Source organism: Muscardinus avellanarius, assembly GCF_963383645.1.
Source record: "Muscardinus avellanarius genome assembly, chromosome: 18".
Taxonomy (NCBI): domain Eukaryota; kingdom Metazoa; phylum Chordata; class Mammalia; order Rodentia; family Gliridae; genus Muscardinus; species Muscardinus avellanarius.
The window spans coordinates 7608152-7624911 of record NC_137804.1 but is presented as its reverse complement, the minus strand read 5'-3'; the positions used below and the strand labels follow the sequence as shown (position 1 = coordinate 7624911).

Below are 16760 nucleotides of genomic sequence, written 5' to 3'. Positions count from 1 at the left end.
CGCAGCCCGTCTCCCATAGCTGTGGGGTCTTGAAGGAGAGGCCATGAGGGAGTGGGGCTCTGTGACCTGCCCAAGGTCGCCCCACCTGGAGCCCGTGCATCCTGAGCTGACGGGGCGGGCACCACTGGGGCCTGAGGCCTGTGGAAGGAACACTGCCACCCTCACCACCTTGTTCACCCCTGACTTGAGGAGGGGCCAGAAGCTCATCCTCGCCCCGGGCACATCCCCTGCGGGAGGTGGGGAGCACCGGCGCCCCATGCTTCCAGCTTCCTTGGGCCTCCGTCACTGCCACAGCCCCAGCCACTTTTGAGCCCAGGGGACGCAGCCAGTGCACAAAGTGTGAGGCCCAGGGTCAGGTCCCTCTGTGTGTTCATTTCAGGATCAAGCTGCCCCTCACGGTGGATGAGATCGCCCACTTTGGGGAGGGCAACAGGGAGCTGTTTGTGAGGTCCAGCACCTACAGCCTGATCCCCATCACCGTGGCCGAGGCCGGCCTCACCATCAGCTGGGTCTTCTCCTCCGACCCCAAGAGCATCTCCTTCAGCGTGGTCTTCCGAGAGGCAGAGGACACCCCTCTGGACCAGTGCAAGGCAGGTGGCGCCCTGCAGGGCCCTCCACATGCGCATACACACACACACCACAGGCGGAGCACTGGGCCTGCGTGGCCTGCTGCAGGGAGGCCCAGAGGCTCGGGAGGTCTGGTCTGACCTTGGGGTGGCCGGCTGGTGGAGTTAGAGGGCTGCAGACACAAGGCTCTGTGTAAGGACAGTTTTCTCACAGCTCTGCAGAGCGGTGGTGTGGAGTGGGCCGCTGTGGAAGGTGTGCCCTCCCAGCCCCTGGTCATTAGCTTTGGGTCTTTAGCATCTTGCCTACAAGGACAGCAGAGACAACCCGGTGTCACTCGGGCAGCAGACACCAGTTGGTAGCTCCAACATTCCGAGGTGGCATGGACAGTGCCCAGCTGCTGGGTCTCTACCTTGGCTGCACCCTGCCAGCACCTAGAGAGCTTTCAAAGCCAAAGCCACAGCCCAACCGCCAAGTCAGGGTCTGCAGGGCACGGTGTCCCTGACCCTGTGGGCAGCCAGGCTGGGCCAGCGATCAACTCAGGGCAATTTGGTGTGGGCGAGGAGGAGGGAGCCCTGCGGAGGAAGGCCTGGGGGCGATGGAGGGCAGCGGTATGGTAGGGTGCAGGTTCACTGGGCAGGAGGAACGGTGCAGGCGTCACGCACGCCAGCCTGGAGCAGAAGGTGGCTCCTGGCTGCGGGTCCTGCTGCAGCCCTCTGTTTCAAGAATGGCAGGTCTAGACAGGAGTACATCTTGAGGTCACAGGACATGCAGCTCTTCTGTGTCCCTGCAGCACCGTGTTAGCTCCCTGGCAACCCCAGGGGCTCACAGGCAGGGACGCAGAGGGCAGAGGGGGACGTGGGACACTGCCACGCTGCTCAGGGTCCGGTGTTTTGGCCGGCTCTCCAGCCTCTGCTGGGATGGAGTCCGCTGGTAGCAGGGGCTGCTTCGTCCTCCCATCCTCTTGGCCTTATTCACAGGACTCCTGAGCTTCCTGCTTTGAAGCTGCCCTGCCCTCTTCTCGCTCGGGGCCTGTCGCCAGGGCCAAGTGCCTAGCGTTGGGGCCTCCCTCCCCAAGCCCTGGGAACCCACCTAGAGGGGGCTGTAGCCCCTGCACCCACGGACGGGTGTTGGCTCGTGCTGCAGAAGGGCTCGGTCCTGAGGGGCACAGGAACTCACCCGGCCACAGTTGGCCAAGTGCAGTGTGGCTGGTGAGCTCTCGGCTCTGCATGAAGAACCTGCCCGCTGACAGGCTTGTCAGGGCGCCTCCTCTGCCACCTCAGCTTCCCCAGATACCGCCCACCCAGCTACACAGGAGGGCTGGCAGGGCGGCAGGGCAGGAAGAAGGGAGGGAACCAGCTGTCCAGGCCTTGGAAACCTGCCTTTCGGGAGCTTTGGCCACTGCCTTTCCCACCGTGAGCAGCAGGGGGCAGCAGGCGCCACACAGGTGTACACTTCTCTGCCCAGCCTCTGGGAAGCACTAACCCAGGCTGCCTGACCTGTGTCCTCAGCACCCATGGGGAGCAGCCGGGGCCTGTTGGGAAGTGACAGGGCCCTGCGCTGCAGCCCTCGGGGGTCGTGGGCTCAGGCGGGCAGGAGGTGTGCCCGCTCGCCGTCTCCAGACAGCCAGCTGTGGCTCTTCTGCTGGCACCCAGCTCTGAGGGGCCCGCTGGGGAAGAGACATGAAAAGGCAGCACGAGCTGCCTCCGAGTGACCAGGGAGGCCCAGGAGAGGCACCTGGGATCCAGGGCAAATATCACCGCGGCGGGTGGCGGGGCGGAGTTGTGGAGATGTCACAGGGTCTCCAGCCCCTGGCCTGTGTGTGGGTAAGAGGAGGCCTTTCTGATGCAGCGCCCAGGGTGCTGAGAGACAGGGCCCTCTAGGTACTTGCGTTTGGTAGGAGGCGGGGTAATAAAATGTTATGTCTCCTCTCCAATCACACCTCGGTGGTAAACCGAGGCCTCTGCCCTAGCTGGCCGCAGGTAGAGTGCCTGCCTCCATGGTCAAGGTTGACCATCCAAGAACCCCGCCCCGGGCCTGGCCGGCACACACCATCTGCTCAGGATCGGCCTCTAACAACAGGCCCTTGGAAAACGGCCCGAGAAAATAAACCATCCCTGGGATAGATTCATGATTCCCAGAGAAACAGGGAGTGACCGGGAGCAGAGGGGAGGGGATGGTGCTGGGCACTGGGCCGCCGCACCACATGGGCCAGGAGGGGCGTGGGCCAGACAGCGGACGCCCCGGGAGCAAGCTGGCTCTGAAGCCGGCACGGGGACCTGTTTCTGGCTGTGGATAGCACTCCACTCTCCAGACTCGAGGGGCGTGGTGCACCCCACTGCAGCCCAGTGGCCGGGCACTCAGCTCTTCCCCAAAGACGGGAGGCCTACCCGAGGAGCCATGGGTCTTGGCTATTGACACCCCGTCCCGCTTGCCCCTCAGGTCCTCATCCCCACCACCCGGTGCAACTCCCACAAGGAGAGCATCCGGGGCCAGCTGAAGGTGCGCATGCCTGGCATCTACATGCTCGTCTTCGACAACACCTTCTCCAGGTAGGCCTGTGCCCTGGCTGCCGCCTCCCCCCAGGTCTGAGGCCAAGGGTGGGGGACGCTCCCCTGGTGTCCAAGGCTGGTTCCCACAGCGCGGCCAGTGTGGCAAGAGGCTGGGGCTTCCCGTGAAGGATCGGCAAGAGCGAGCGAGGGAAGGTAGAGCGTGAGCTGGGCGGGGCTGAGAAGGCGGCTCCCGCCTCTGGGAAGCACTTGTCGGGCTAGTCCAGGGGTCTAGTCCAGGGGTCAGCAGGGGATGTGGAGAGGGAAGCTGAGGGTGACCGTGGGGGTGGGAGCGAGGACCCCAGGCAGGGCCTCTGCTCCTCCCGGGCCGTTGGCCCCTCTGTCCCCACACAGGCACTCGCTTTAGCAGGATCACTAGACGGCACTGGGGAAGCAGCAACAGCCCACACCGCCCCCGGGCCCAGGACTCCGGGCTGTGGCCCCCATGGCCCCTGCAGCAGAGGCCCCTTTCCTGGTCCTCCACCACGGAGTTGAAGTCCCCCGGGTCGGCAGGGCTCAGAGCATGCCCCGCAGCTCCAGGGCTGCCTTTGGAGCCCCTCAGTGGGCCTGGCTGGCCCCTTGGCAGCAGGGCGGACGTGGGTGGAGAGCGGGCCAGTCACCTCCCCTCTGGGCTACACCCGCACCAACTCCAGCAGTGGCGGCGAGAACTGCTGGTTGATGGCAAGGCCCAGAGACGAGGCGGGCAGAGCCCGGCCTCCAGCGGTCACCAAGGCCACCTTGGGCCAAGCTGACGCTGCTGAGCCAAAGATGCCACGGCCTGTCCCCACTGCAGTCCCACCCGGCCCAGGAGAGCCACCGCGAGGGCCCAGACCGCCCGGCCTGGCAGGGAGCGAGCACCCCACACCACACGCAGGCTCAGCCGAGCACCACGCGGCAGCCGCTCCCTCTGGCTTCAGCTCTCGGGGTGACGGCTCCTTCTGCTCTGTCTCCTCAGGTTTATCTCCAAAAAAGTGTTTTACCACTTGGCAGTCGACCGGCCCGTGATCTACGACGGAAGCGATCTCCCATAGAGCCCGGCCGGGCCTCAAGGGCTTCGCCTCGTCCACAGGAGACGCTGCTCTTCCTCACCTAACCCTGAAGCACAAAAGTTTAAAAAAAAAAAAAAAAAAAAAGGAAACAAAAAAGCAGAGAAGGTGCCGCGCCCTGCAGCCTGGGGGTAGCCGGGCCTCCCAAGCTGCGTGTCCTCAGCACCAGTCCGGTCTCTCGGCCCTGGGCTCCTGCCGGCTCCACCCAGGAGGGCCACGCCATCCTCACACCCAAAGGCGCGTGCTGCCAAAGAAGCAGACTCGGAGCCACCACCTCTCCTGGGCACACAGTTGTTGGCCGCAGCCTCCTGTGGAGGGGTGCAGACACCAGAGGCCCCGACTCCCACACCAGAGGGAGGCGCCCTGCTCTTGCTGCCCACCCTCAGCAAGCAGCCTGCGACCCAAGCCCGGGCACTGACCACTGCCCGTGAGGCCTCAAGCTCTTGCGCAGTCCCAGGAAAAGGAGGCCGCGGCTGCTGTGTGAGCCCCATGGCCCCACCTGCCTCCTATCTTACTACGGTCCCTCGGCACCACAGTGAGTTCAGGAGGCCTCAGCCCCACTCTCCTGACCCCCGTCCCAGGGGTTCTGTCCTCAGGCCAAGGCGGTTGACCTCCACTCAGCCAAGCCTCTCAAAACATTACCCCAAGAATCAAAAATAGTCCAGGATACAACAGCCACCATACCGAGGGCCTGCAGGGCTGTGCACACTACGCTGGAGCCGGTTGCCAGCCAGGATGGACACTGACCGAGATCAGCCACACCTGCCTTGGGGCTCACTCCTCAGCGGACGCTTGCCCGCATCTATGTACACAAGAGCTTTCTGCCTGCGGGCCAGCGGCAGGCAGAGCCCTGGCAGGAAACACTTTGGAAAGTGGGCTTCTAGCGGAAGCCGTTGGTTCCTTAAGAACCAGAGTTGCAGAGGAAGCAGGCATGCGAGGGCGTGAGGCACAAGCCATCCTTGCCCTCCTGCCCCAGATTCCCCGCGACCTTTGCTCACGGCGGCTCAGCCTGCACCTGACACCAGAAGCCGCCTCCTGGACAGGGCTGAGATGTTCTTCCTCTTCTGGCCCACCACGGACGGACCCTTGATGGTCTCTGCCCTGTGTAAAGCCAGCCCCTGCAGCCAGGGCTGGGCCTTCCGCAGCTGGACGTCTGTCAAAGGGAGAGTGCGGCCCTTCAGCTGGCCTTGTGGCCTCCAGGGCTCGGCTTGGCTTTGTTGTCCAGAGGAGCTTCAGGAGGAGCCAGGGCCTCCAGGCTGAGTCCACCTCGGGCCAGCCCACTGTGCACCGCAGCCTCAGTCCCAGCACCAGCAAAGCAGATTTGGGCCACGAGCAGGCCAGCGGACAGCCCGGCCCTCGTGTTCTTGCCCTCGGGGAGCTGCCAGGTGACTCATCTCCCACTGCCAGGCCCCAGAGTCCCCAGACTGCTCAGGAGCAAGCCCACTACCTTTGAACCCGCCCCTCACCAGGGGCAACCCGGAGCGGCTGTTTGCAGAAGGAGCCGTGGGTGCACAGGCACAGTGCGTCTCACGGGGGGCTGCCTGTCCACGGCACCTTGCAGCCCACGGCCCTGCTGGTGCTATCGCCACCTCTGTCCCAAGTGGCAGCGGCCTCAGTGGTGCCTGGTGTGGTCCGACAGCTCCACTCTGAGCGCCTGTTCTGGTCACAGCGGGCACCACCCGGCTCTGCAGAGTGGCGCCCGCACCCTTCCTTTAGGCTTCATGGCCTAGTTATTTTTGTGCTGAGTGGACTTTTGTACTTTGTTGGGTCACCGTGCAGGCCCCAGCTTGCTGTGCACTACGTAGCTAGAGAACATCTTGGCCTACTTAAGTGTGGCTCTCACAGACAGCTGTATTACTTTAGACAGTTCCCGGCTTTACTGAGGTTTGGAGGTTGGGGTGACATGCAAATGACAGCTGAAGAAGCCCAGCTGGACTGTAACACTAGACATCGCACCCCAGATCGCTGCCGCTCACAGCCCCACAGCCCAGCACCCTGGGTGACAGTCACATCTTAGTGTAAACACCAGCTGCTCGTCTCTGACACCACCAACCACCCCAGAAAGCCGACCCACGCACACCGCCCGCAGGAGGTCCTCCGGCCCAGTGGCCTCTGCAGAACCCTGTCAGAGGCACACTGGACTCCAGGTGGGCCGACCAAGAGCAGCAAGGAAGTTTTCAAGCAGAACCTGGAGCTGGCAACCCTGCAGGGTTCAGGAGGTAGAAAGGAAAAGCCCCGAAATAGAACTAATATTAGAGGAGACGGGGTCCCTGGAGTTTCTTGGTCTCCTAAGGTGGTGAAGTCCTTCCAGGCCCAGCTGGGAGGAAGCCCAGGGCCTGTTTCATGATCTGGTCAGATGGTCCCTGGTAGCACCTAAGAGGAGTTTTGTTTGTCAAAGTCCACCTGCTGCTTCTTCTGTGAGGACTCTTAGACCTCCAAGAGAACCTTGGCTTGGGGGCCTGGGAAGCCAGGCGGGGCCGCGTCTGGTGCTGAGAACCAAGGAGAGCCAGGCAAAGCTCAGCGAGACGCAGCCACACTCAGGACCGCTGAGGTGCAGCGCTGGTCCCTCCGCCCCTGCAGCTCCTCGGAGGAAACACTCAATGCATAGTCCCCTTTGCCCTCTGGAGCACTTTGTTAAGATGATGAGGTCTATCTAAGCTGCAGGAGTCTTCTGATGGGAAAAGGGCTATGTGGCACCTGCGAGTGTGTTTTCTAGGGATGCCTGCCTCTGCCGCTGCAGGGCCCTCGGGCCCAGTGGGAGGCTGGGAAACTGGGATGCACTTTAGCCGACGGATCCTCACTTCATGTGGCCTTATGGGATGGTGGGCCTGGAACCCCACGTCATCCCCTCTGCCAAAGAATTCCCCAGAAGCACATCAAATCTCTGCACCCCACCAGCACAATCTGAGTGAGAAGCTTTTGTATCCCCGAAACATATTCCTCTATGGCATCTGCTGTGCCAGTGGGAGATATTTTTAACCTCAGGATTTGAATAAAGTCAACACTACAACACTTAGAGTGGCCTCGTGCTTCACTCCCCTGAGAAGGACTGGCCACAGGAGGAACGCTGCGGCCCCAGTGGCTGCGTGGGGCTCCAGCGGGTCGTTTCTGGAGGTCTCCACCAGTGCTCCCAGGTCCCCCGCAAGGGTGAGGTCAGACGTGTGAGCCAGTGTCCCGCTCCCAAGACCCCACAGGGCACGGTGATCAGGCCATGTTGGTTGGAATGATGGTGTGGGGCAGGAAGACCACAGGTGGCCGTGAGCTGTGATGAGTGGGTGCGTGGCACCGGCAGAGCGAGGGAGAGGGCAGCCTGCTGCAGCACAGGGCGGCAGGGCCTGGACCCCAGCCTCTCTTGGACCGGCAGGGCTGTGCTCGGGCTGGGCAGTTCACACATGTGCGTACCTTACACCCCCATATGGGCAGCCAGGGTGCCGTCCCTGTGTGCCTCTCCTCAGGGTACTGCCCAGTACCCCTGCCCCAGGTTTTTTGTGGCTTTTCTTTCTTTTTTTTTTTTTTTTTTTTTTTTTTTTTTTTTTTTTACTTTGTGTTACTGTGGAGTGGAAGACTCAGGGAGCATTCTATCTCTGAGCTACATCCGCAGTCCTATTTTATTTTAGAGCAGGGTCTAAGTTGTGGAAGGTTGCTGAGGCTGGCCACGAACCTGTGATCCTCCTGTCTCAGCCTCCCAGCTACTGGTATTCCAGGCATGCGCCACTTCGCCCTGCTTTTCTGTGGCTTCTTGAATGACTGTCTTTTGTAACTCATCCTCCTGAGTCTCATTCATCTTCATCCTCAGCTCCACCCCCTGCAGCGTGCCAGCCACAAAGGTCAGTAAGGGCACCTCGGGCCAGCCACAAGGTCCTGGGCACCCCGGCCAGCCGGCTGGGGCCGTGCCTGGTCTGGCCCGCTCGGTCCTCTGCGTTAGATGTGCCTAACTGGAGCCCTGCCTGTCAGGCGGGGGGGGGGGGGGTAGCTGGCTCCACCCCTCTGCAGGCGCAGTAGCCTTGCTTGTGCATCTAGGATGCTCAAGACCCCACCCCATTCCACCCCACCCGCCAGACTGCGAGTAACCCAAGACAAAGAGTCTCAGCTGGAGGATCTCCAAGCCCATTCCGGTAACCCCGGCTCAGCGCAGTTCTCTGAGACACCCAGGGGCCCCACCAGCCATGGCACCGCCCACAGGTGCTGAGGACCCAGTGACCCCAGTGACTCAGGCACGTGCCACAGGTCAGCCCTTTCAGTTTGAGATGCGTGGGAAAAATCTCTCCACCCACACACATCCGTGAAGCAAGCTGATGAACCCCATCGCCCAGATGAGCACGTGGGCCTTTTGAAGCAGCAAGAGAAGCTGAAGCCATCAAAAGCCAGAAGTGAGTGGAGCTGTCCCGGAAGGTGTTTAAAGTGGGTTCAGGGTGAGAGAAAGGGCAGCCTGACTTCCCCACAGGGCTGCTGCTGCAGCTGAGAGCAAGGTGCGATCTCCCTGGCTTTGATGTGGCCGGCCCAGCTCTGTGGGAGGGCAGTTGTGTAGTCCTCACACCTCCTGGCACGTCTGCACTGTGGTTATCTCAGAGCCTGGAGGAAACGAAGTCTTAGCCCAAAGTGCACAGACGAGACGGACCTCACCACGCCTGAGGTGCTGCGTCCTAACCAAGACAAATGCCTGGCCTCCAGACCTGCTCGGCTTTGGGCCTGCAGGGCCAGACTCTGGCTGAGCCATGGAGGAGAGAAGGGAGCCGTTCCCCAGAGGCCTGAGCACCTCTCCCCAGCATGAGGAAGGCCGCTGGTGAGGAGGGAGGCGTACAGATGAAAGGAGAACGAGAAGTTGTGAGAAGAGGGATACGCCAGGGAGGGCCTTCCCAGTACAGGGGGCTCAGCTGGCAGAGGCCAGCCTCCTTCCTGGGGTAAGGGACAGTGGCCACGAGCTGAAGCCAACTACCATGTCCAGGAAGGCGATGTTATGTCCGTCAAAAGACCTGGACCATTGACTGATCGACTCCTGGCGTCACTACCCATACACTGGGGGCTCATGAAGTAACCACTCTGTGCCTCAAACATAAGCACCATCTGTGGGTTCTATACCTGGGCTGTTGTGCGTGGTGCTGCAACAAACGGGGGCAAGACATTCGGTTCCTGTGGCTGTGTGCCCTGTTAGGCTACTAGAACCCATAAATGAACTTAATTGAAGTTTCAGGATACAAAATCAACATAGAAAAGTCAGTAGTGCCCCTATATGCCAACGGTGACGTATGTGAAAAAGAAACCAAGAAAGCAATCCCATTTACGATACCTATCCCCCTAAAAAACCATAGGAATAAATTCACCCAAGAAATGAAAGATTTGCTCTATGAAACACAAATGAAAGACATTGAAGAGGACACACATAAGTGGAAAGACACCCCGTGTTCATGGATTGAGAGAATTGCTGTTGTTTCAATGTCCGTTGCACCCAAAGCAATCTGCAAATTGAGTGCAGTCCTATCCAAATGCAAGTTACTTCAAAAAATAGAGAAGCCGGGCGTGGTGGCGCACACTTGTAATCCCAGCATTTGGGAGGCTGAGACCTGGAAGATCGCGGTTCGCAGACAGCCTCAGCTACTTACTGAGGCCCTTTGCAACTCAGTGAGACCCAGTTTCAAAATAAAGAATAAAAAATAGGGAAGGGGGTGTAGCTCGGAGGTCGAATGCCCCTGGGTTCCATCCCCAGACCCGCAAAAATATATAATAATAATAATAATAATAATAATAATAATAATAAACAATCCTAGAGTTTTTAATTAAAAAAAAAAAACATGAGTACCCAAAGGAATCTGAAGCAGAGTGGAGCTGGAGGCGGCACACCATCTGAGCTCAAGATACACTGGGAGCATGCGTGGCAGCACAGGTCTGCAGTCCCCTGCTCCGGAGCTGAGTCTGGAGGATCACTTGAGCCCAGGAATTGGGGACAGCCTAAGTAGCATAGCAAGACCCCCTTAACAATAACAACAACAAAAAGTTACAAAGCAATAGTAACCAAAACAGCATGGGACTTGCATAAAAATAGACAAGGGATCAGAATAGATAACCTACAAATAGATACATTTATAATCAACTGATTTTTTTTAACATAGGCACCAAGAATAAACGTTAGGGGCAAGACAGTCTCTTCAATGAATGCTGCTGGGAAAACAATATCCACCTATGGAGGAATGAAACTGGATTCTCAGGGCTCATTATACACAAAACCAACTCACAATGGGTGAAGTCTTAAATGTGAGAGTGTTGCCTACTTAGCAACAAGCTCGACAGCATGAAGCCCTAGAAGGAGGGGCCGAGAGGAAGCCGCAATCTGCTCAGGGTTTTCTGGGGGCTGATCACATAGACTCAGCCCGTGTGACAGGAGATTCTGTGGTGTGAATTGACCATTGGAACTCTGCTTGAACTCTGGAGACCGTGTAACAACATTCAGAAAGTGAATATCAAGCCGGGCATGGTGGCGCACACTTGTAATCCCAGCATTCGGGAGGCTGAGACCAGAGGATTCACGGTGGAATGGAACTCAGGGAGCATTCTATCTCTGAGCTCATGGCCCTCCACAACTTAGTGAGACCCCGTTTTGAAATAAAGAATAAAAAAATAGGGCAAGGGGTGTAGTTCAGAGGTTGAATGCCCCTGGGTTCAATCCCCAGACCCGAAAAAAAAAAAAAAAAAAAAAGAAAGTGAATATCAGATAGTCATAAGCTAGGCTCTCATCAACCTCTGAACAAACAGGGCTCATCAGCCTACCTACTGGCTGTGGCTTGGGGCAATCGAACCGGTCGCTCTGCACCTCAAACATGGCGGCCAGTTGTTGAGAAAGATGTCCGTGCTCTACCTACGCCCCTCCTCTCAGCTCTTCTGCTCCATCCGGGTGGGTGGGGAGCTGAGCGACAGATCAGTCAGGACAGTGAGCGTGTCTCGGGAGCAGCCCGTGGTGGGGATTCCACAATGGCAGCATTTTTCACAAACCCTACTGCTTGGGGGGCAGCAGTGGCCAAGCTTCTGTCTCCCCTCTGGAAGGGGATCTGAAGCCACCACAACACAGGGACGCCAAGAGAAACCAGCACTCCTCCCGCCCCACTGCACTCAGCAGCTGGGAGCCACCCACGGTCCTCAGGGGAGTCAGATCCAAAACCTCTGGCTTGGCGAACTCTCACCCCAAGTGACAAGAGCAACCAGGTGCACCCCTTTGGGAGCTTTTTTGCTTCTTTCTTCCTTTTTCTGACCTCCATTTTATCCCTTGGTTTCTCTCTGATCCCACCAGTGGGGGAAGCACGTCCATATATTTGTTACTTCCCAAGGGACCCCAGAGGGCAGCCTCACAGGGAGAGCGCCCCCGACGTGGTCTCCAGCAACATGGACGACAGCTTCAAGCTGCCCTCTCTCCGCGTAAACGAGACCCACTGGGCCTGGCTGATGCAACCCAAGCTCCTCAGGGTCTTCACAAGATCGCGGCGGAATCTCTCCCCGACAAAAACATAGAGAACAGGGTTCAGGCAGCTGTGGACGAAGGCCAGGACCTGCGTGACCTGTAAGCAGATGTCGAGGTGGGTGGAGACGGCGCAGCTGGCTATGAACACGGCGTAGGCGTCGACGGCCTGCACCAACAGAATGCAGCTATAGGGAAACTGCGACACGGCGAAGGCCACGAGGACGGCGACCGTCACCCTGAGGGCCTTGTGCCGCGACGAACACCTGGCTCGGGCCAGCATGTGAATGACGGTGGCGTAGCAGCAAGCCATGACCATGAAGGGCAGGAAGAAGCCCAGGACGACCTTCAGGGTCAGGATGGCCGACTTGAGCCCGGCGCCCTCGCGGGGGTACACCATGGTGCACACGGTGAGGCCCGCCTCCCTCTTGACCTGGCTGTACAGGATCTCCGGGGTGCAGAGGGCGGCCGCCAGGACCCAGACGGCGGCGCAGACCACCTTGCTGCACAGCAGCCTCTGTGGCCTCCAGGTCTGCACCTTGGTGGCCTGCGCGATGGCCAGGTACCTGTCCACGCTGACGCAGGCCAGGAGCAGCACACAGCTGTAGAAGTTCACCTTGTACATGCCGTTCACCACCTTGCACGTGAAGGCCTGGAAATGCCACTGGCCGGCAGCTGCCATGGCCCAGAAGGGCAGGGTGGCGAGGAAGAGGAGGTCGGCGATCGCCAGGTTCAGGAGGAAGGTGTCGGTCATGGTCTTGACCCTCGTGCAGCACCAGTAGACCAGCACTACCAGGCTGTTGCCCACGGCGCCCACCACGAACACCAGCCAGTACAGGGGCGGGAGGAAGAGGCCGGCAAAGCGCCGGACGCCGCCCTTCTGGCAGAAGACGTCAGTGGAGTTGAAACTCATGTAGTCGTCCATGGACGGGGTGGACTCGTACATGTAGTCGTCAGACATGTCAGAGACGAGGCTCTGCAGGGGAACAGAAGCAGCACTGCGTCAGAGAGTCCCGTCTCGTGGCAGAGGTGAGGACCACCTCACCTTCTGAGGGTGCCCTTGGGCTGGGCGTGTCCCCCAAGGTGGGGCTGGGTCCATGTGGACACAGAAACATGAAGAGGCAGGCCCGGCAGCAGGTGGTTAGTGGTGGACACTGCCCTCGGAAGGGGTTAGCACAGCTCTCCCTGGGCCTGGTGGTTCCTGCAGCCACAGGTTGTTAGAGACTGAGCCGGCCGAGTCCCTTCTGTTTCTGGGTCTGTTCTCCCATGTGTGCCCACCTGGATGCCGCCTGCCACGTCAAAATGCAGCCAGACAGCACCACCGGGGCTGAGCCAATGGGGGGCCGCCCAGTCTCGGACTCCCACCTCCAGGTCTGTGAGCTAGATAAATATGCATGGCCCGGCATGCAGTATTGTGTCACCGCAACAGAGGTCTGGCCGTCCAGTTGTTCTGTGCACCCCGCAGCTGTTTATTGAGCCCACTCCGCAGGCTGGTAGCTGTGCCGGCTGCTGCCGATACAGTGGCCGGCCGGGCGGTTCCCACTGGGGAACTGCATCCATGAAGGGTGCAGACAAGCAGATGAACAGCTAGAGAGTGCAGGACGTGCCCTGACGAGGCTGGCACACACACACACAGCCGTCTCAGCTGCACACACAGCAGCCCCACAATTCCATTCATACACAAAAGGCCTGGTTTATATACACCTCACCACCAAGGGCGGAATCCCAGACAAGCACGCTGCACGGGACTCGGGGCCCAGGATCCTGAGGGACCACCTGGCTCATGTGACCAGACCTTGCTGCAGGCTGGGGCCTCAGCCCAGTGACTGTGGCTCCCCTCTCCTCCCTCGGGAGCCCTGGGTTGGGAGCAGAGACCCCACCCTGGGGAACCACACAGGAAGAGCCCCCCAACGATGGATTCCTCACACATCTCCCAAAGACGGAAGCCAGAGTGTGTTCTGAGGTGCTCGGGGGCACAACTGTACTCACCGCAAATTCTGTGGGTGTCATGGTGGGCCAGACACAAGCCTCCTAGAAAGAAAGGGCAAGAGTCAAAAAGAGGCCTGGCTCACACACCAGCAGCCAAACAGTCTGGCGAAGGTCGACAGCAGACCCAGCCGTGGTCTGCAGGAGCCCAGCGAGCGGCAGTCAGAGACCCTGGGCTTCAAGGCTGAGTTTAACCCAGAAGAGCGGGAACAGCTCCTTAGACGTTACTGTGTACTGCCCTGACTCTGCCGGTCACCGCAGCACTAGGACCTGCTTTCTCTTTGCTTGGACAACACTTAGTGCGTCTGCCACCGCTGAGGACAAGCACGAGGGTGGGCTCTTGGGCTTCCAGCCTGTTCTTCTCATACCCACTCACACTCCCTTGATCCAGCTTCTCTGGCCTGGACTGCTGTATGGCTCCTGCCTCTCCCTGCCGCCACCCGTTCCCTCAACTGAGGGACTGGCTAAAGACACCAGGCCGTGACTACTTTGAGAATCTCTATGTCTGATAACACAGGTAGTGAGAAGAACCACCCTTACTCAGGCAATGGCTGGAGCTGCCCGGCAGGGGTCACCCCTGGCAGGCTGGGCCTTCTCCACCTTCAGCCAGCATGCTGCACCCCAAAGAAATGGCTCCGTACCACACCCCAAGGTTCCAGGGAAAATATTCCCTCCACAAACCCACCCCCAACCTGCTGGCTCCTTTTCGTCAAGGCCCACTTCGCTGTTCTGAAAAGACAGTGGTTTCTAATACATGAAGGACGGTACAGCCACTGTGGGAAACCGCTCGTGTGGCTCCTTAAAAGTCCAATGAGCAGCCGGGCGTGGTAGGGCACACGCTTGTAATCCCAGTACTTGGGAGGCTGAGACAGGAGGATCGCATTTCGTAGCCAGCCTTAGCTACTTAGCCTCTCTGCAACTCAGTGAGACCCTGTTTCAAAATAAAGAATAAAATATAGGGCTGGAGGTGTAGCTCAGAGATAGAATGCCCCTGGGTTCCGTCCCCAGTACTGAAAAAAAAAAAAAAAGTCCAAGGACTGGGGCTGTAGCTCATGGCACAGTGCTTGCCTAGCATGCATGAAGCCCTGGAGTGTGTGTGTGTGTGTGTGTGTGTGTGTGTGTGTGTGTGTGTGCACGCGCACGTGCATTCATGTCTTGATGTCCTTTGTGTATATACTTACCCAGTCCGACCACCCCACTCCTAAGTATTTACCTAAGAAAAACACAAGCATGGGCCCTCAAAGTCTTGTGTGTGAACGTCATGGCGACTGTATCAGTAACAGCCCCAACTGGCAATGGCCCAGATTCCTTCACACAGAATGGACGAGTGAGCTGTGGATGGGCCAGACAGCGGAGTAAGGGCTGCGTGACTGAGCCACACCGCTACGCGGGGAATCTCAAAGAATCACGCTAGGAAGCCAGACCCAAAAAGTGCGCGCTGAGCTTCTGCTTACATACACCTCTGGGAAATGCGTGCTTGTCTGCAGTGGCAGGAAGAGACTTTCCTGGTAAGAGAAGGTGAGAGGTCAGGCGGGGGTCAAAGGCATGGAGGGAGCCTGGGGGGAAGCAAACTGTATGGCGAGGGATGGTTTCTCAGCTATGCGCGCACGTCGGACCATATTCTACACTTCAGATACCTGCAGTTTACAGTTACTGGACCTCGGCAGCGCTGTTAACGTGAAGAGATAAGCAAGCACGGCAGGAGGAAAACACCAGTTGCGCCTCACTCCTGGTGGCCAGCGGGTCGGGAGGCCCAGGGCTGACCCGAAGCCTCCCGCCAGCAGCCCCGGGCCACGAGGGGAGCCGACGAGCCTCACCAACGCTCGGCTTAGAAAGCAGGTCAGACAACGGATGATAGGGAGGCTGGGCGATGAGACGCAGAGACGGTAGATGATAGAGTCGACAGTGGGCAGGTGGTAGGTAATAGATATGCACAGAATAGCAGGTAGAGATGATAGATGCATAGACTGATAGATGGCAGGGACAGAATGACAGGCAACAAGGAGTGGGTGGTAGATAACAGGTCGGTTATACGTCTATAGACACATAGAATGGTAAGTAGGCAGCCAAAGAACAGGTGATAGACACGTGGAATGATAGGTGATAAATGGAATAGACACTAGGTACCAGGTCAGTCCATGCATCTAGGGCACATAGGACGCGATCCATAGAGACTGAGAGGTATGGGCAGGCGCTGGTAGGCGGACGGTAGGTGGGCTCCAGATGGACGCACACATTCATCTAGAGAGCCACAGAGATAGGTGGTAATGCCGCCAGATGTGCCCATTTAAGCCGCATCTGTCAAACTTAAAAAGCAAGACAACTCTGACCACAGACCTTCTGCTGGGAATTTGCCCTCCTCTCTCTCTCTCTCTCTCCCTCCCTCTCTCTCCCTCTCTCTCCCTCTCTCTCCCTCTCTCCCTCTCTCTCCCTCCCCCCCCTCTCTCACACACACACACGCACTTGGTTATGTTATGATCCACCGATTCAGTGAGCCACACAGCCAATAAGAAGAGGAAGAAGCCTCAGGCCGGCAGAAGAGAGCTGACCCAGCGGGCGTGGTGGGCACGCTTGTCATCCCAGTCCTGGAGAGCCTGAGACAGGAGGACTGCGGGTTCGCAGCCAGCCTCAGATACTTAGGCCCTTAGCAATTTAGTGAGACCCTGTTTCAAAATTTAAAAAAATAAATACAGCTTGGAGGTGCAGCTTGAAGTTAGAATGTCCCTGGGTTCAATCCCCAGTACCGCAAAAGAGAGGTGACTAGATTGTTAGATTAAAATGCAAGGTAGAGAACACTGTTGGGTGGTCTTTAAAAAACATGCAGAAGGACACACGCCTCATAGCTGACCAGTACAGAGACTTTTCTAGAAGGATCCTGAACCATGGTGACAGGCAGGAAGTGACACTGTTGTTTATTTACCAAGTGTGTGCAGTTTTTTATTTTAAGAGCTAACATAAAGCCAAGCTTGGTGATACACACTTGTAATCCCAGTACTTGGGAGGCTGAGACAGAAGGATGGTAGGTCCAGGGCCAGCCTCAGCAACTTAGCAAGATCCCCATTCAAAATAATGAATAAAAAAGGGCTGGAGGTGTACGTAGCTTAGAGGTAGGATGTCCATGGGTTAAATCCCCAGTACCCAACACACACACACACACACACACACACACAC

The 16760-nt window shown here is 58.3% G+C and overlaps 2 protein-coding genes across 4 annotated transcripts in view; one reads left to right on the top strand and one right to left on the bottom strand.

Moving 5' to 3' along the window:
• FYCO1 (FYVE and coiled-coil domain autophagy adaptor 1) overlaps positions 1-4144 on the top strand; it is a gene marked incomplete at both ends in the record, with an annotated part of 37274 nt that extends 33130 nt beyond the window's left edge. For all 3 annotated transcript variants that reach the window (XM_080715926.1, XM_080715925.1, XM_080715927.1), the window contains 3 exons: positions 380-590; positions 3007-3116; positions 4069-4144. In XM_080715926.1, coding sequence (XP_080572052.1) covers positions 380-590; positions 3007-3116; positions 4069-4144 — 397 coding nt within the window. The remainder of the gene's footprint in view (positions 1-379; positions 591-3006; positions 3117-4068) is intronic.
• Positions 4145-11493: 7349 nt separating this feature from the next.
• CCR9 (C-C motif chemokine receptor 9) lies at positions 11494-13613 on the bottom strand (the record flags this gene model as incomplete). The annotated part of the gene is made up of 2 exons (XM_080715774.1): positions 11494-12579; positions 13593-13613. 2 exons carry the CDS (start codon positions 13611-13613, stop codon positions 11494-11496), a joined length of 1107 nt encoding a protein of 368 aa, XP_080571900.1.
• Positions 13614-16760: the final 3147 nt, after the last annotated feature.